The sequence below is a fragment of the Cordyceps militaris genome, assembly GCF_000225605.1.
Source record: "Cordyceps militaris CM01 unplaced genomic scaffold CCM_S00004, whole genome shotgun sequence".
Taxonomy (NCBI): domain Eukaryota; kingdom Fungi; phylum Ascomycota; class Sordariomycetes; order Hypocreales; family Cordycipitaceae; genus Cordyceps; species Cordyceps militaris.
In genome coordinates, this window is record NW_006271972.1 from 1916871 (window position 1) to 1933400 (window position 16530).

A 16530-nucleotide genomic window follows, 5' to 3' on the forward strand; every position below is an offset into this window, starting at 1 on the left:
AGGCAATAAGCGGGAAAAAATAAAATAAAAACGGGAGAGGAATACGCAATTGGCAAATGACCGAAACAAGCTGACCCGTTTTGCGCTGGTCCTCAAACAGCTTCGTGGGCGGCTAATATGCGTTCTGCAAGGCTAATATGACAAGCCATGTCGTTTTGATTTTTGCAAAGCAACCCAGGTAATAATCAAGCTGAATAGGTACCAAGTAGATGGCTTCAACGCTGCTTCAAAGCTCGGCAATAACAAGATGAATAAGCTGATAGTGGCGGTCGCAGTTGCTCAGCTGCCTTCTTCCCTCGTTTGGCGTGCACACAGCATCACTGCAGCACCCGCAGAGGTTACAGCACATCCCAATTCTGATACAAGCCGCCACCCGCCGTCGGCCGCCGCGAAGGGGACAGACAGGTGATCAAAAACCGGTTCGCAATGCGCTCTCTGCCCGCGAAACTCTCTTGTCCCGTCGCGCTCGAACTCCTACATACGGGGGGGAGAATGGCATAGCCGCCGCCCTCAGACCACGGTTCTGCACGATGAGCAACTACCGTCGACGAGTGCAACCTCGCGATCCGATTTGCGCAGTCGACTATAACCTCTGGATTGGCAGCGATTCCGCTGACAGGGATTTGGGAGAGCGCAAACGCCGGACAAGCATCGCAAGAAAGCCACATACACCCATCGGGTGGGGAATCGGTCGCTATCTTTGGTCGCTGGGTCGAACTAGTTGGTTCACAGCATTGCTTGGTGTCCCGGTCGCGCGGCAAGGCGACCAGCTGGCGTGATGCGCTCTGCAATCTCGTCTCTCGTCTTCTTCTTTTTTGTTGGCATTGGACCTATCATTGCCTCACTTGTGCGCAAGTCAAGAGAGCTCCCCAGATTGGCCGGATTCGGGTTGTAGTGGTGGCATGGTTCGGACCAGGGGGGGGCAAGTTATATCCGCACTGTCTTCATACACTGTACGGCACAATGAAAGGCGCATGTCATGAGTAGCAAAAGGTGTTTTGATGCGCGGCGGGCTAATAATACTACCACAACTAGCCTCAATTAACCCAAGACACGGGCGACAAATCTGTATCCTGCACGAGACGAGTACCGGTAAGGGTAAGACCACAATGTCACTCGAGAATGTGGAGAGGAGTGGCAAGAGACAAGAAAATGCAGAGGCCGAGAGGCGGTGCTGTATCATGTGTGATTTCACCAACTTGCGCATCGGCGACGAGGCCTTGTCCCACGGCCCTCGCTCCGGCATTCAAGTGATTGGGCTTTCGATAGCAAGTCAAAAGGCTAGTGAATAGTTTGCGCCCAGCGGCGTCATCCCGCGAAGGAATGACACACAACATGGCAAGATGAAATGCGTGACCTATCTGGGCTACATTGACGGCCAAAACCGCCTTGCACACACGCGCCATATTCCACAAGTTCTCGGGTTGCCTCTTTTTTGTCTTGTTGTCCGGCGCCGTCTCGAGTTCCTGCACTCGGTATATATAATCTGCACGGCGCAAGAAAAATCACCACCACCCTGGGCTCTCGGATGACCTCTTTTGCGACAACGGAACCACTTTGGCGTGGGCTTGTTCCCTCTGCCCAGTTGTGGCGGTAAAAAAAACGTGTGCCAGCGCATGCAATCCTTTTTCTGCAAGCGTGGCCGGGGTCGGTCCGGCTGGGCGTCGGCACCAATCGATGCGTCTTCTTTTTTCTTTTTCTTTTGCGATTGTTAGTTAATTTTTTTAGAGCCGCCTTGTCCCGTTTCGGGGATAATTGCGTTTCAAGCTCTTGGTTCTGTCTACCAGTCATATCGTTCCCCTCTTTGCGCATTTGTGACCAAGTCCATGTACTACAGTCAAAAGTTGCTGCTAACTCCAAAAAGCTGCCTGCTGCTTTTTATTTTCTTCTTTCTTGTCCCCGTACTCCGTGGACTGTAATACAGAATGCACTTCCGCCGTGGAAGTGTCATCCGCTTATATGTCTCTCTGGTTTAGTTTCCGGGGACTTGGGTCTTCTCTTGTTTTCTTGTTCTCTTTGTATGGATTCAGTTCGAGCAGACGCACAGCCTCTTCAATTTAAATGCCTGGGACCGCTGTCGAAACCGACGTCTTTCTAGACAATCCGCATCATGCCCAACGAACCGCTGCGGACCCTTGCATGCTGCTATTTGGATTTGGTCTTCCCCCTCACCCTTGACCGCGATCTCTAGTTACCAGTAGTTATACCAACCACTTTTGCGACGACAGGGTTTCGGCTGCACCTCTTTTGCGACAAGTCGCCAACAACGTGCGCAACGCTCACACTCGTGACCAAGCCTTCTACCTTGCTACCCGACCGGTACTGGATTTTCGATACATTGCTGCCCAGATGGGCGGCGACGAGGCGTAGACATTCTCCAAGAAGCTGCATTAGCTCGGTCGACTTGCAGAATCCATTGATATGCCCGGCCGTCCCTGTCATGCCTGTGTATCTGCCGCCCCGCCAAGGGCCTTCCGGGGATGCTGGGATGCTGACGTCCCTGTCCAAGAACTTGCCTTTGACTGGGGTTTACTCGGCGAGGGGCAGGGGACGACGACCTCGACTGCTTCTTGGCCGTTCAACCGTCACCGCTCTCGCCGAAACCCCCGCCACGGTGGTGCTCACATTCAAGAATCAGCTGCAGACACTAACTATTGCATGATTAGCCTAGTTATTGTTCCAGGGTCATGCTGCCCTTAAAGTGGATTGGCCTGGCTTTTTTCTTTCCTTCTTTTGTTTGATATTCATCTTTATTCCTGCCCATCTGGCACAGACTGTGCGTTGTGGAGGGTCCCTGCAGGCGGGAAAAATAAGCTACATACCATGTAACAAATGAATAATATCCGGGAGGAAATGAGAATCCCAGGGCTACAAACATTATACATAGTCTTTGCCTGTGGATGCAAATCAAACATCGTGCCACCAGCGGCAGTCGATGAAGCAAAGGCCCCCATGCCTTGAGCCGAGTGCCGGCAGGCTCGTGCAGAATTGCATCTTGCCCAGCACCAACAGCTCTGGTTACAGGGCAGCGTGGCAGTCGCTAAATGAGACCGACATTTTCTTGCGCCACGTTGCCGCCAAGTTATACGCAGCGCTCATGTTGACTCTAGTTCTCACGTCAATTCGTAGCCCGAAAGATATTTTCGCATGCGCGCCTCATCTCCAGATCCCTACAGGGAAACCTACGGTTGGCGAATCCGGCCGACGTCTCCTCCTTTAAGAGTCGACAACAAGCATCCCATTGCGCTTGTACGAGGCAGGCCTCCGACGAGCCCAAAAAAGGTTCATGGATATGCGCACGCGTTGGGCCACGGTCCCTCCCTTTTTTTAAGGTTTGTAAAATTGTGCCATGGCACGCCGGCCCGGTGGAGGACCGCGATGATGCTGGACAAACGACTACGTGAGCGATAGCGCCGAGGTGCGACGAACCTACGCGCCCTCGGGACAATGTCGAATGCGCACGGCGCAAATCGGCGCAATCACCCCAATTAAACCTACAAATGTATAATTGGGTATATCGCGATCGCTTGAGACGCGATGCGATCAGCCGCACGCTTTCCCTGGTGGCCGGCGCAGATCGTGTCTCGGGGCCGGCATCCGCGTTTGACGGGCACAAGAGCCACAGCACTTGTGCGTGTCGCGCGACGCAGCGCGGCCATCTATGCAAGGCGCAAACGACTGTCCATCAAGGAAGTGCGTTTGAAAACACATAGAGCCGGTTTTTTGCCAGTCAATACGTCGCGTGCGACGCAGCGCAACGTTGCGCAAATCGTAGCCGCCCGGGGTTCGTAGAGGGGGCCAATGAGGGGACCCATCAAGGGACATGATGCGCAAACGGGCACCATGACGAACGGAGCTTCTTTTGAGCCATGTGTAATATGAGACGGAATGGTACATTGCGATTCAGGGCGCATTCGTCGCGCGGATTGATTGTCATTCTTGCGCGAGCGTCGTCTTGGCGTCTTGTCGCAAGTGGCTCACAGCGGTTCTTGGTCGTTTTTCTTGAGGCTGAAATGGCGCGAAGGCTTGAGTGGACCATGCGAGTCGCACTCGGCGCGAAAACGAAAATAGTGAATCGAACAAGCTCCTGGGGTTGGATGGGAATTCAATGCTGGAGTGAGCTATTGGTTTTGGTTTCTTGCGCACGGAAACGCCTTATCGGATGGTGTAGGAGGTTCGGCGCGTGGCGGAGTCGAGAGAAGGAGGGCCTGCGACCCCTCTTCGCCGGTGGTTTCGGGAGTCGGTAGGTAGGACAGCGAAATTGGACAGGGAATAGTACGAAATTGCTGGGAAAGCGAAATATGCGCTGTATAAGGCTATATGTATGCGCTTTACGTTGTTTGGTAGCCTTTACGATTGCGCAGTTGCGCAGATCTGGCATAGGGTAGACGCAGGAGGAGGCGGGTGTGATGCAGCCATCTGGGCCAATTCGACATTGCCTAGCAGATGCGCAGAACGCGTTTCGCATGCTGGCTAAAATAAATAAAACAGACGCAGATGGACCAAAAGGAATATGATCCTTTCCCATCCGGACTTTTCTCTTCTTTGTGACCGCATGCGCCGGGAAAAAAATATACCCCAACTCCACTTGCCGAGTTCTCGAAACGAGCGAACCCTTTCCCTGCCCTCGGCGGCTAACGGGATGCGTAGCTTCGTACCAGCTCGAGCGCATCGATTGGCGCAGGTCATCCCGCGCACGAGGAAGCAAGGTTTAACATTGTCAAACGGCCGTCTCTACGAAATGCGACCATGCTGTGTCTGTTTGTAATTTGCGCGCGCGCGCGAGCAGTCCCGGCCGGCAACATGGCTCTTCGTCTCCCTTTCAGCTGCCGCGGCGGCGCCGAACTGAAAAGGTCGTGTTTTTTTTGGTGTTGGGTTTCCACAGTGCGAACTACAAGATTTTGGGCGCTCATCACGTGCGAGCGCGGCCATCTGGCGTCACGCCACGACGCGTGTACGCGGAGCACGGCGGCAGCGGCGGAAACCGGCCACGTGGAGGAAAAAAAGGCGCCGGAGAATAGGGCGCTGGTGTCGCGGGGCGAGAATGCATCGAAAGATACATGCCTCGAGGCTTTTAGAGAGGGGGGTGCGGCGGCGATGCCCGTCTAGACCAACAAGTTTCGAAATGCTGGACGCTGGTGAGACGCGACGGGCCGCCGTCACGGGCTAGCGCCAACTTTGTGCCGACTGCCACCGCTCGCGACAAGCTCTGCTGTTGGTGGTCGGAAACAAGAGAGCACTTAGTCAGCCCGGAAAGTCGTCATCGCCGTGACGACCACCTTTGCGCGTTAGGGCCACGGCCTGATCCGTGCGCCGCATGCCAGCTCCCTTCTTCCCCAATGCCACCAAATTCCTCGCAGTAATGAAAAACGGGTTGTTTGAGTGCGTGCCTTGACTTTTCATTGGTCGAGATACTGGGGCTCTGTCTTCCCTCGAAAGAGGTACTGCGTACCGTCAGGCAGTGATGGGGGTTGCTTCACCCCGCCTAATTATTCACCTTGTCCGGCCCGCACGTACCTCCACACTGAACTTTGCTGCCGTGGGTACCTGCGCCTACGACTCGTCCTGGTAAACAAATAAACAACATTGCACCGTATATACATTACCAGTACATGGGACTAGGAGCAATCTCGCATGTACTCTCTTCGTAATATTACTGACCTCTGCGCTCTCCCTTTCCTCTCCCTTTCCCCTTCTTGCTCGGAATAGCTAGGTGACCTTCTTTTTTCTTTCTTTTTGGCCCCAAACGCTGCTGCGTTGCCAAATTTACTTTCGTCTCCCCTGGTACATGCTCATCTCTGGTGTTGCTGGTCTAATCTCCTTGCCCCAGACTAACGACTTTTGACATTTGCGCCGCCTTGCCATTTCGACCTCTACTTTTGCATCCGCATATATTTTTTCTGGCCGTTCGCTTTGCTCCTTGCGCGTCTTGTTTTACATCTTCTGCTCGCATCGCATCGCATCGCAGCGACTGTCTGTTTGGCGACTGCTAGCATTGCCTGTTTGTCATTAGGCCGGCCCTCTTTTTGTGTCGTTGGTCCCTAGTTACGCCTTCGCCTCTGAAACCTTAGGCCCTTCGCGTCAACAATTCGGCATAACAAAAAGGAAACCCCGGGAACGAAAGAGAGAGAGAAAAGAAAAGTGCAGATGAGATAGAAGCGCCTTGCGACTCGTTACTTCCACGGGATCCTCGGAACTCTCCCATTTCGCGTCCGTTGGTGGCAACCGCAGCTCCTTCGTCGACTCCGTTGTCGTGCAGCCGAAATCACTGCCTGGCAGCTGCCAAACAACATGGACACTCGGGTGAGTTTGCTCCAAACGTGCCGCCCTCTCCCTCTTCGCGAATTTTTCTCTCTTGGCCTAGCCATTGACGGCAATTGTTACCGTCTTTCTTAATTCATTTTATTCCGCCTGTTCTTACCGTCGTCTTTGCCTGCCTTGTTCTTCGTTTATTCCCCCTTTGCGAGCATCTTGGTTGCGAGTACTAATAACATTGCCTGCCGCTTTCCAGCAACGTTTCCGACGCCTTACCTCCGAAAACAACATTGCACCCAATCTGCACCAGCGTCACAAGTCTACTGGAAGTCTTGCCGGTATGGTGTCCGCTGCCGCCGCGGGCTTTCGCGGCCCGGCCAAGCGTGCTGCCTTTGGCGATGTCACCAACACGTCGAGGCACTCTACAGCTCACGATGATGCCAAGGTTGCTCTCAAGGTCCAGCCGGCTGCGGTATCGACGCTTGGTTCCACCGGATTGAATCTGAATAAGGAGAATACCTCCTACAGCAAAGATTCGCTGTCCCGTGCAGCTCTGCGCCACGGTGCTCTTGGAAACAAAATTATCAAGCCGCTCTCCGAGAGCCAATCGATTCACGCACCAAAGCCTCCTCATCATCAGCACCGCCCGCTTGCTCAGCAACATCTCAATGCCGCTGCCAACGTGCCTCCTTCACGACACTCTAGGGAAAATCAGGACCAGGTCGCTGCACTTGTTCAAGCCAACACATCATACGCTGCAAAGCAACCTCGACACTACAAGAGCCAGCCCCAGCTCAAGCTTCAGCAACCCTCCCTGCGTAGAACGCAGAGCAAGTTTTTCGAAAAGATTGACTACGAGTCAACACACTTCGACATTCCGGAAGAGCCCGAGTTTGCTGAAATGCAAGTTCCTGCCATCGAGCAGGCGAGTGGCCACACCGTCTATTTTGACACGGGCCCATATCACATCGACTCTGAATCACAGCAACCAGCGCACGCGGCTGAGTCCGTGTCACACGCGGCTGGCGTCTCTGCTGTTGCCGAGGCGCGGCCCACGACGAGCCATTCATACAAAGAGTCTTCATACCCTGCTCTTTCCGAACCTGAAGAGTGGGACGAAGAAGAGGACGAAGAATACGAGGATCAAGATCAAGCCTATACCACCGCGAACAGCTTCCGATCAAGAGATTACACCACTGTCGGTGCCACAACCCTGCTCGCTCCCCGCCTGACCGCCCGCGTTCAACGGGAGCTGGAGGAGGCTAGAGTCGAGGTGGAGAACTCGAGATTTGTAGCCGATTTCGAAGACGAGGTCTGGGACGTCAGTATGGTGGCCGAGTATGGTGACGAAATCTTTGACTATCTGCACGAGCTTGAGGCAAGTAGATGCAACCTTGGAGCATGATATGTTGCCAACGGAGGCTAACCGCGGAGCAGATTAAGATGCTTCCCAACCCCCACTACATGGAGATGCAAACAGAAATACAATGGTCCATGCGATCGGTCCTGATGGACTGGCTAGTACAAGTTCACAGCCGCTTTGCTTTGCTCCCAGAGACACTATATCTCACGGTCAACTACATCGATCGCTTCTTGTCGTACAAGATCATCTCAGTCACAAAGCTGCAGCTTGTCGGCGCCACGGCTCTACTTGTCGCATCCAAGTACGAGGAAATAAACTGCCCGTCGATGGACGAAATTGTCTTCATGGTCGACAACGGCTACTCACCCGAGGAAATCCTTAAGGCTGAGCGCTTCATGCTTAGCATGCTTAACTTTGAGCTCGGCTGGCCCGGCCCAATGAGCTTCCTGCGCAGGGTCAGCAAGGCCGATGACTATGACCTGGACACTCGTACGCTGGCCAAATACTTTCTTGAGCTCACCATTATGGATGAGAGATTTGTCGCCTCACCACCCAGCTTCCTGGCAGCCGGCGCACACTGTCTATCGAGACTCATTCTTCAAAAGGGTGACTGGGTATGTGCAGCCGCATGTATACATCTGGTATAATTGACTAACATGTATTTCTTGCAGACCAAGGCCCACGTCTACTTTTCTGGCTACACATGGAGCCAGCTCAAACCCCTCGTGATGATGCTGGTTGAGTGCTGCGAACACCCCCATCGGCATCACGCCGCAGTCTACGAGAAATACAGTGAAAAGAGGTTTAAGGAGGCTGCGACGATTGTGCAGCACGCTCTGGACATCGGATTTACACTACCACACCACACAACGCCGATGCGGGCGTTAAAATCGCAACCCGTGCAACCGCACGACAGTTTGGAACATTTACAGTACACAAGCGGACTATTACCGCCAATTGAGGGATAAAGGTTATTTCGGTGTTTAGGACTCGGTTTTGTTTTGCCTTTGACATTTTCTAGTGTAGTTTGTGTGTGTATTATGACTTGCATGAGGCTCGGCTGCGGGATGGAATTTTCTATAATGGCTCAAAATACTTAATTCGACGAGAATGTCTTACGAAAATAGATACAAATGGCAGATTGCTATTGCACTCACATTTTGTTTCATGATGAGGCCTGGGCGCACTGTACTTGACTCGCGCGTACTTGTACCAAGTAATAGTTGCAAGAGTTGAACAACAGCGGTCTGTGACCGCATGCTAATTATTAATGGAACAATAGTCCGATCGAAAGGTCCAAAGAGCGCATATCCGGCCGGGCCTTGCCGCTTTGGTTGCTCTTACCGATGCTCATACTGAGAGAGTGTCTTGGTTGAAGCGCCTCGGGCGAAGGAACCACGTGTTGTCCTGCACTTTAAAGATGCAGGCAGCCCTACTACTATGTTAGCCGCTGGCGGGCGACTTTGCGGACTGCCACCGTTTGACGAGCCGCCTGAACTGTAGATGTGGCTGCATGACTCATGAAGGGTGTTTCGTTTCTTTACAAAGTGTGTGTAGTTAAAAACCCCTCGTTACCACCTATTTGTAGCCATACCCACAGTTGCCGAACCGCACTGAGAATAAGCGTTGGCGCCTTATAGGCGAGTCTCCTTGCGTGGTATTTTGTTCAGCAGGGTACCATCTAGGCATCCTACTGAGCGATCACTGCGACGTCGTGGTCGTGTGCGTGCTACGCTGCGGGAGGCTCAAAGCGCAATCTTGCCATCAAGGACGATGACAAGCCGAGGCACCCCTTCAACCGGAACTCCCCGTTTTTGGCTTTTTCGGGGTGAACCTTGGTGGGCGAATGGAGGGGGGCAAGAGGGTTATACTTCTGTCGCGTGGCGGCTTCACTGCCCAGGCTTGTGCCTTGTGGCTCGCAACTAGTTTGGTCCCGCTTCACGGTATAGCGGGCGGGCAAAGCAAGCTCGTCACACCGAGGACCGCCTCTCTGTTCACATTTCTGACCCTGAGGTTCTCCCCCCTCCCCCAATTCCCAATATGTGTCACGATGTTTGACCACTGGGTAACTGGACCCTGCAAACAAGGTTCTTGGTGCGACTTACGCAGGCTTATCTCGCCCCATCTCACATTCTCTCGTAAGCCAGGAGCCTGCTGGGCAACTTGCGCTGTGTGGTGCTCCAGCGCCTGTAGTAATAAGCGGGCTGATGGGTTGGTGTCTTGTGATGCTGTACATGCGAGGTACCTATTTGGCCGACCGACGGTGGTTTGGCACATGTTGCCGACTTTTGAAAGGGGAGGGGGGGCGAAGCCACTAAAAATACAATCACGGCAACAAGGGGACCATAGCGTAATATTAAGGGACGGCTCAGGTACCTGGACCACTTGAAGTGCCCTGGATCGACGGGCCACGCCTTTGTCTCCAAAGGTACTTGTGTGGTACCTCTCAGCCAGCCACGCTTCCCGAGCCATTACCGGTCCGCCGCGCACTCCGACTTTGTCCCCGACTTTTGGCGCTCTCGAATTTCTGTCCCCCAAGCGCCGTTTGATGGCTGCTTCCTTGCTCCCCCAATAGACTTCTTCCCCAAACTTTTTTTTTTCCCTCTCAGCCAGACCACACGCCCCCTTCCGATCTCTTCTCTTCTCCCCCCCCCGTCCGTCCGTCCCGTCCGTTCCCCGGATTTGTTTCTGGATCGTGAATTTTTATTATCCCTTTTTCTTTCCCCTTTGCATCCCTACGAGTCACCCGGAATCGAGTCGGGCGCACACACAGTCATGGCTACCAGCGCATCTGCAGTCAAGGAGGCTGTCAAGGAGACGGTCCTCGGCTCCGACGAAGCCGCCGGACCGTCTTCACAGAGCAAGGCGCGCTTTACGAGGAGTGCCGTCAAGGATGAGACTGGCGAGCTGTCATTGGGTCCGGACGAGTTCATCAATGCCGTGGCTCCTGAGAATGAGGACTTTGTAAGCCTACCTGTTTTTTTTCCCTGTCCACATCCCTCGTGTCACAGCGCTTGTTTGCTGGCTGCGCAAATGGAGTCGCGTGCCCCAATTGCCAATGAAGAGTTTGCGCAGGCAAAAACGAACGGAAATTAAGACAAACGAGTGCAATTGAAAAAAACGTTGCTAACCAACCGTCCGCCGCATGTAGCACAAAATCCGCCGCGAGCAGTACATGATCCTCTTCCGCATCGCTGATCGCCGCGGTCAGGGCAAAGTCTCCCTGAGCGACTGGCACGTCTTTGAAAACATCCTCGCCAAGCCCGACGCCGAGTACGAAATCGCTTTCCGTCTCTTTGACGTGGAGCGCACCGGCAACGTCAAGTATGACGACTTCCGCCGCCTCTACGAGCTCAACAAAGGCCCCGAGAACATCCCCTTTGACTGGGACTGCGAATGGGCCAAGCTCTACATTGGCAGCCGCGCCAAGCGCCACAACCTCGACTACCCCCAGTTCTCCCAGATGTTGCGCGGCCTCCAGGGCGAGCGCATCCGCCAGGCGTTCCAGCTCTTCGACAAGGACGGCGACGGCTACATTGAGCCCGACGAGTTTGAGCGCATCATTCTCGAGACCTCCAAGCACAAGCTCTCTGACCATCTTCTCGACAACCTCCACACCCTTTGCAACATCTCCAAGGGCTCCAAAATCTCCTACGCCAACGTCCGCGCCTTCCAGAACATGATTAAGGAGATGGACCTGGTCGAGCAGATTGTCCGCCGTGCCGTCCATCGGAGCAACGACGGCAAGATTACCCGTACCGAATTCCTCCACGAGGCCGCCAAGGTCACCCGCTTCTCCCTCTTCACCCCTATGGAGGCCGACATTCTTTTCCACTTCGCCAGCCTCGACGAACCCTCGGGCCGCCTCGGCTTGCGTGACTTTGCCAAGGTCCTTGACCCCTCGTGGAGAAACCCGGCCGATTCGCTCGACCTCGCTGCCATTGTCAAGGCCACGAAACCGGCGGGCGGAAGCATACTTCAGAACGTCCTCGAGTCCGTCCACAGCTTTGGTCTCGGCAGTTTGGCTGGTGCCTTTGGTGCCTTTATGGTCTACCCCATTGATCTGGTCAAGACCCGTCTGCAGAACCAGCGTGGTGCGCAGCCGGGCCAGCGCCTGTACAAGAACTCGATTGATTGCTTCCAAAAGGTTGTCAAGAATGAGGGCTTCCGTGGTCTCTACTCTGGTGTTCTTCCCCAGCTTGTCGGTGTCGCCCCTGAAAAGGCCATCAAGCTGACTGTCAATGATCTCGTCCGGCGCCACTTTACCAGCAAGAAGGGCGATATTAACCTCTGGGCCGAAATTCTCGCCGGTGCCAGCGCCGGTGGTTGCCAAGTTGTAAGTGACGGCCTTCCGCCCTCATGGATTTTTAGCTAACGCGCTTAGGTCTTCACCAACCCCCTCGAAATCGTCAAGATTCGTCTCCAGATCCAGGGCGAGGTCGCCAAGACTGTCGATGGCGCTCCCAAGCGCTCTGCCATGTGGATCGTCCGCAATCTCGGTCTCGTCGGTCTCTACAAGGGTGCCTCTGCCTGCCTACTCCGCGATGTGCCCTTTTCCGCCATCTACTTCCCGACCTACAACCACCTGAAGAAGGACTTTTTCGGCGAGTCCGCGACTCACAAGCTGAGCGTCCTGCAGCTCCTTACCGCCGGTGCCATTGCTGGTATGCCCGCCGCCTACCTGACGACGCCATGCGACGTGATCAAGACGCGTCTCCAGGTCGAGGCCCGTAAGGGCGAGGCCCAGTACACTGGTCTGCGCCACGCCGCCAAGACTATCTTGAAGGAGGAGGGCTTCACGGCCTTCTTCAAGGGCGGCCCCGCGCGCATTTTCCGCTCCTCTCCCCAGTTCGGTTTTACCCTTGCCGCCTACGAAGTTCTCCAGAACGCCCTACCCTTACCCGGCAAGAAGGCCGAGCTCCCTAGTGTGACCGGCGAGTCCTCCACGGCGGCCCAGGACACGACACCATTCGGCCGCAGCCGCAACGCCCTCAAGATTATTCTTGATCTGGACGAGGATTTTGGTCGCGCCAAACTTCCCAACGAGCAGGCCTGGAAGACCCTGCCTCGTGCCATTGGCGGCGGCGGTGCGGCTCAATAAACCTCGTTTCCTTTCCTCCTAGAAAGACCTCTTGCTCTCCCTAAGGGCAAGGAGCTTGTATTTTTTCTGTTTTTGCAAAAAAGACTGAGATAGACGAGTGGGAAAAAGAGATAGACTGGAACTTCATTTTCCTTTGTTTGGGCATTAATGATGCGAAGTATTGGCTTTTGTTTCATGTTTTATTTAGCATCATACCTGACTTTACAACGGCGTTTTACTCGGACACAGGGAAGGCATTGCGGCGCAACCGATGTTTACCAGTTTTTTCTGTCTCTTTTGTTGATTTTCTTTTTCTTACCGCGTTAGATTCTACTGGTTATTGTGGTTTCGTTGTTTTGCGCGCATCTTCTTTGCCATGCCCATGCCGCTTGTCCTGTATAACAAGAAACAGAGTAGAGGCGACAACAGCTTTTGGAATCGATACATTGGTAGACAAGCGAGAAGAAAGAACAATTAGAGACGGAATAGACAAAAAAATACATTACAGAATTAAGACGAAGGAGCTGTTTCTATAAATGGTTTGTGCCACTGTTGTGAAATATTGGCGGGCGTACAGGCATCGCAGAATGCTGCTGCGCCCTGCTAAATATTTGTCGGTCAAACAAACGTTGACCAAGGAGGGATGTGGCCGCAGAGCGCAAGAGGCAAGCTCTGCAAGGAGAAAGCACAAGAACTATGAGGATACTACCCCCAAACAGCCCTTGCCGTGGGCCGTGCCGGTACGGCCTCAGCCGCCTATCCCGTGCTACGTCGAGTGTGAGTGCGCGCGGCTCGTCGCCCTGATCGACTAGACGGCCGCCGGCACCGCAACGATGCCTTGAACATGACGGTTGCGCTGAATCGTCTCTGCGCCGACATGAGAAGCACCACCTGCTGTTGGGCAAGAGTCGAGGATGGGAGGCTGGGTGTGTATCCTGGCAAGGAACGAGGTGTACTGTCGTCCTGGACATTCTTGCATCGTCAACAACTAGCGACTTGCTATTTGCTTGCAACATGCCACTGAAAAAAGGGTGAAGAGCTGAGCTTGGAAGCTGGGGCATTGGGTGACGGGGTGACGACATCGAGAAGACAGAGTACTCAACACTTGCTGTCACGACGGAAGTCTAGTCCCTCATGTCCCTGTACCCGTCTCAACCGCGACACCCTCCTCCTCAGGCGTCAACATGACGGCCTTGGTTCCCAGCGGGCTCTGCATCAGGCGCACCAGCCAGCGCACGTAGCCCTCGAAGCCGGTCGTGCTGCCTCGCACCGTGACCGTCTGGACGCCGCGGACGTCCTCGAGCATGCGCAGGTTCTCGCGGCCGGCGCCGAGAAACACGGACTGCACGACGCGCACCTCGAGCACCTCGGCGCCGGAAAACGCGGCCGCCGCGCGGCGCCGGTCAAACGCGGGGTCGCGGTCGAGACGCACCGTCAGGTGGAAGCGGCGGATGCGCGGCAGCACGGCGGCGGCGCACACGGGCGCGTACCACGGCCGCAGGCGCGGAAACGCCGCGAGCAGCGACGGGTGCGCCACAAAGGTGTTGCCGCTGTAGAGCACCGCCGCCGACTCGGCGTGCACGAGCCGGCTCGTGCGCAGGATCGCGGTGGACACGCGCGAGGCGGCAGACGACTCGTCGGGGGTAATGGGGGGGAGGCGCAGGAGGTGGTGGTAGATTTCGAGGCGCACTTCGGCCGGCAGGACCATGAAGCTCGGCGCCGGATGGCGGGGTGCAGGCTCGGCGGAAGGGATGGGCATGTCGGACCGGCGCCGATGTGCTTGTGGCGGCGAGGATGCTGATGGTCGACTTGTTCCACGGGCTTGTGCTCTACTGGATAAAAAGGGAGGCCGGAAATGTAGAGAAGAGTCGATATGAGTGTAATTGTGATTTGAAAGGGTGAAGCTTTCAGTACGTTGGCGTGACCAATTCCGGGCGCAACTACGCCACGCGCTATAAAGGGCCGGACAATGTCAATGCAACACAACAACCAACATTCTTCCTTGTATTTATGCGAGAGAGAAAAAAAAAAACGGGACTTGTTAGAAGACCGCCGTCCAGTTGGATAGAGATATCATGACCGCACTCGCGCCCATATTGATGCCGAAAGACGGGTGCCTATCCGGGCAACTCCACTGCGAGTCTATGCCGGAGTTTCCGTGTAAGTCAAACAGCGAGTAGAAGTAGTAAATGATATTTCAACAGTGATTTTGAGAGAAGACAAAGAAAGGAAAGAGATACTGAAGGTATATGGCTGGACCTTAGTGAATCGAAAACGGGGTTACCTGAGAGCTGACGTCGCAGGAGCCACATTGACAGACTGCCATTATGAAGAAACTGAGGCGACGAAATCAATGCGGTTCGACTACAGAGCGGCTTCAAAACCCCTGAATTTAGGCACCATTATTCCCTGATAGTCTTGCTATTGAATATAGTCTGGCGTACACATCATGAATAAACAGTCAAGCTCTCACATCTGCGTAACAGGCAGAGGAAACCCGGTGGGAAAAAACTCGGCCCAGAGCTGAACCATCCCAGTGCGCTATCCATTGCGACTCTCTAACACGTCTTGGTACACTTGACAGATTTGATCGCGTCGGTAAGGGGGCCCTGTGCAGGGCCTGTTGCGGTGAAGGAGGCTCCGGTACAATGGGTTTTGCTACACTTGTCAGTGCCTGTACTTCTTACGAGGAACCTCCCAAAGCTTACCCGTAATAAAAGGTGCATTCTCCGCAAGCAGCGTCGATCTTGTACGATACTACGGTCGGCGGGAGAGTCACGGGGACTTTGCGAGCATCAGCACACCATCGACACTGGGGAGAGCTGGCCATTCCGTGCCATACTCGGACGGGAGAGGGATCGACATACAGCATAAATTAGGAATATTGATACCGATATTGAAGCATTTGCTTGTTGGGGCAGCGTTGAGGCATACTTGAAGTCCAGCAGCCGACGCTCCGGTAAGCATGGCACTGACGGCCGTCGTGTATAGGGAGAGACGCATCGCAGCTGGCTTTGAAGTATTTGCTTGTACAAGGGGCAATTGGTGATTGATGATTGAGGAGTGATAGTTGATGGGAATGGCTTTATGGAAGAAGAAAACCGAATATGCACGCTAGAACTTGGCCAGAACTGTTCTATTTATCTACTCAGGACAGTACGTATACAACGCAGCATAAATTGACTTGTCACATGGACGCCTCGAGGAAGCTGGCTCGAATGATTGAACCACCGACAGTCTTGCTATGCTTCCGCGAGAGACACCCGAGACAAAAGCTCCGGGCTGAACACAGGGTGTCAATAAAGACGGACGAAATACCTCGCAGCCATTCTCAGAACCGCCTCGTTGCTGATCCAAATGCATCATGTATGATATCCTGCCGGCTCAAAGTCCACCTGGCCGTCATACAGCATGTATTGGCGGGTAGGTCCTGCTTGTCTGTGAAGCCATGCGCACGAGGTCATCAGCCACCGGCATCTTCCATGCACCCGTTGGTCAAAGCCCGATGACATTGAATAGATGCTCGTAAGCTAAAGCGCGCAGCTGTAGCTTGAGTCAGTTGCCGAAAAAAAAAAAGCCAATATTGGCGCGTCGATGTGCGGCGCGCATATAAATTCGGCAAAGGGCAACAAGAGCCGTCCGACGTGCTTCCGCATCTGATCACGCTGCAGTGTACTATATCGGGAAGAATGCTGCAACGCTCTCAGTCATCCGCGAGAGCCAAGCATTCCTCTCTTCACAGTGGTGCTCCGGATGAGATGATTGATGCGCTGAGACGGATCCTAAGCTGGTCTTGCAAGCCTCGGGAGCGCTTCCGATATGCACACGAAAA

General features: G+C 54.2%; 5 protein-coding genes across 5 annotated transcripts; 2 read left to right on the top strand and 3 right to left on the bottom strand.

The window, feature by feature from the left end:
- Positions 1–338: 338 nt before the first annotated feature.
- CCM_05609 (uncharacterized protein) lies at positions 339–1337 on the bottom strand (the record flags this gene model as incomplete). The annotated part of the gene is made up of 2 exons (XM_006670753.1): positions 339–830; positions 1200–1337. The coding sequence occupies 2 exons, from the start codon at positions 1335–1337 to the stop codon at positions 339–341; spliced, it is 630 nt and encodes a 209-aa protein (XP_006670816.1).
- A 4954-nt stretch (positions 1338–6291) lies between these two features.
- CCM_05610 (G2/mitotic-specific cyclin (Clb3), putative) lies at positions 6292–8586 on the top strand (the record flags this gene model as incomplete). The annotated part of the gene is made up of 4 exons (XM_006670754.1): positions 6292–6303; positions 6512–7633; positions 7693–8232; positions 8290–8586. The coding sequence occupies 4 exons, from the start codon at positions 6292–6294 to the stop codon at positions 8584–8586; spliced, it is 1971 nt and encodes a 656-aa protein (XP_006670817.1).
- Positions 8587–9347: 761 nt separating this feature from the next.
- On the bottom strand, positions 9348–9895 carry CCM_05611 (uncharacterized protein; the record flags this gene model as incomplete). The annotated part of the gene is made up of 2 exons (XM_006670755.1): positions 9348–9694; positions 9724–9895. 2 exons carry the CDS (start codon positions 9893–9895, stop codon positions 9348–9350), a joined length of 519 nt encoding a protein of 172 aa, XP_006670818.1.
- A 498-nt stretch (positions 9896–10393) lies between these two features.
- CCM_05612 (mitochondrial carrier protein, putative) lies at positions 10394–12719 on the top strand (the record flags this gene model as incomplete). Its single annotated transcript, XM_006670756.1, has 3 exons — positions 10394–10582; positions 10770–11954; positions 12003–12719. 3 exons carry the CDS (start codon positions 10394–10396, stop codon positions 12717–12719), a joined length of 2091 nt encoding a protein of 696 aa, XP_006670819.1.
- A 1111-nt stretch (positions 12720–13830) lies between these two features.
- On the bottom strand, positions 13831–14457 carry CCM_05613 (uncharacterized protein; the record flags this gene model as incomplete). The annotated part of the gene is made up of 1 exon (XM_006670757.1): positions 13831–14457. The coding sequence occupies one exon, from the start codon at positions 14455–14457 to the stop codon at positions 13831–13833; it is 627 nt and encodes a 208-aa protein (XP_006670820.1).
- Between the last annotated feature and the right edge of the window lie 2073 nt (positions 14458–16530).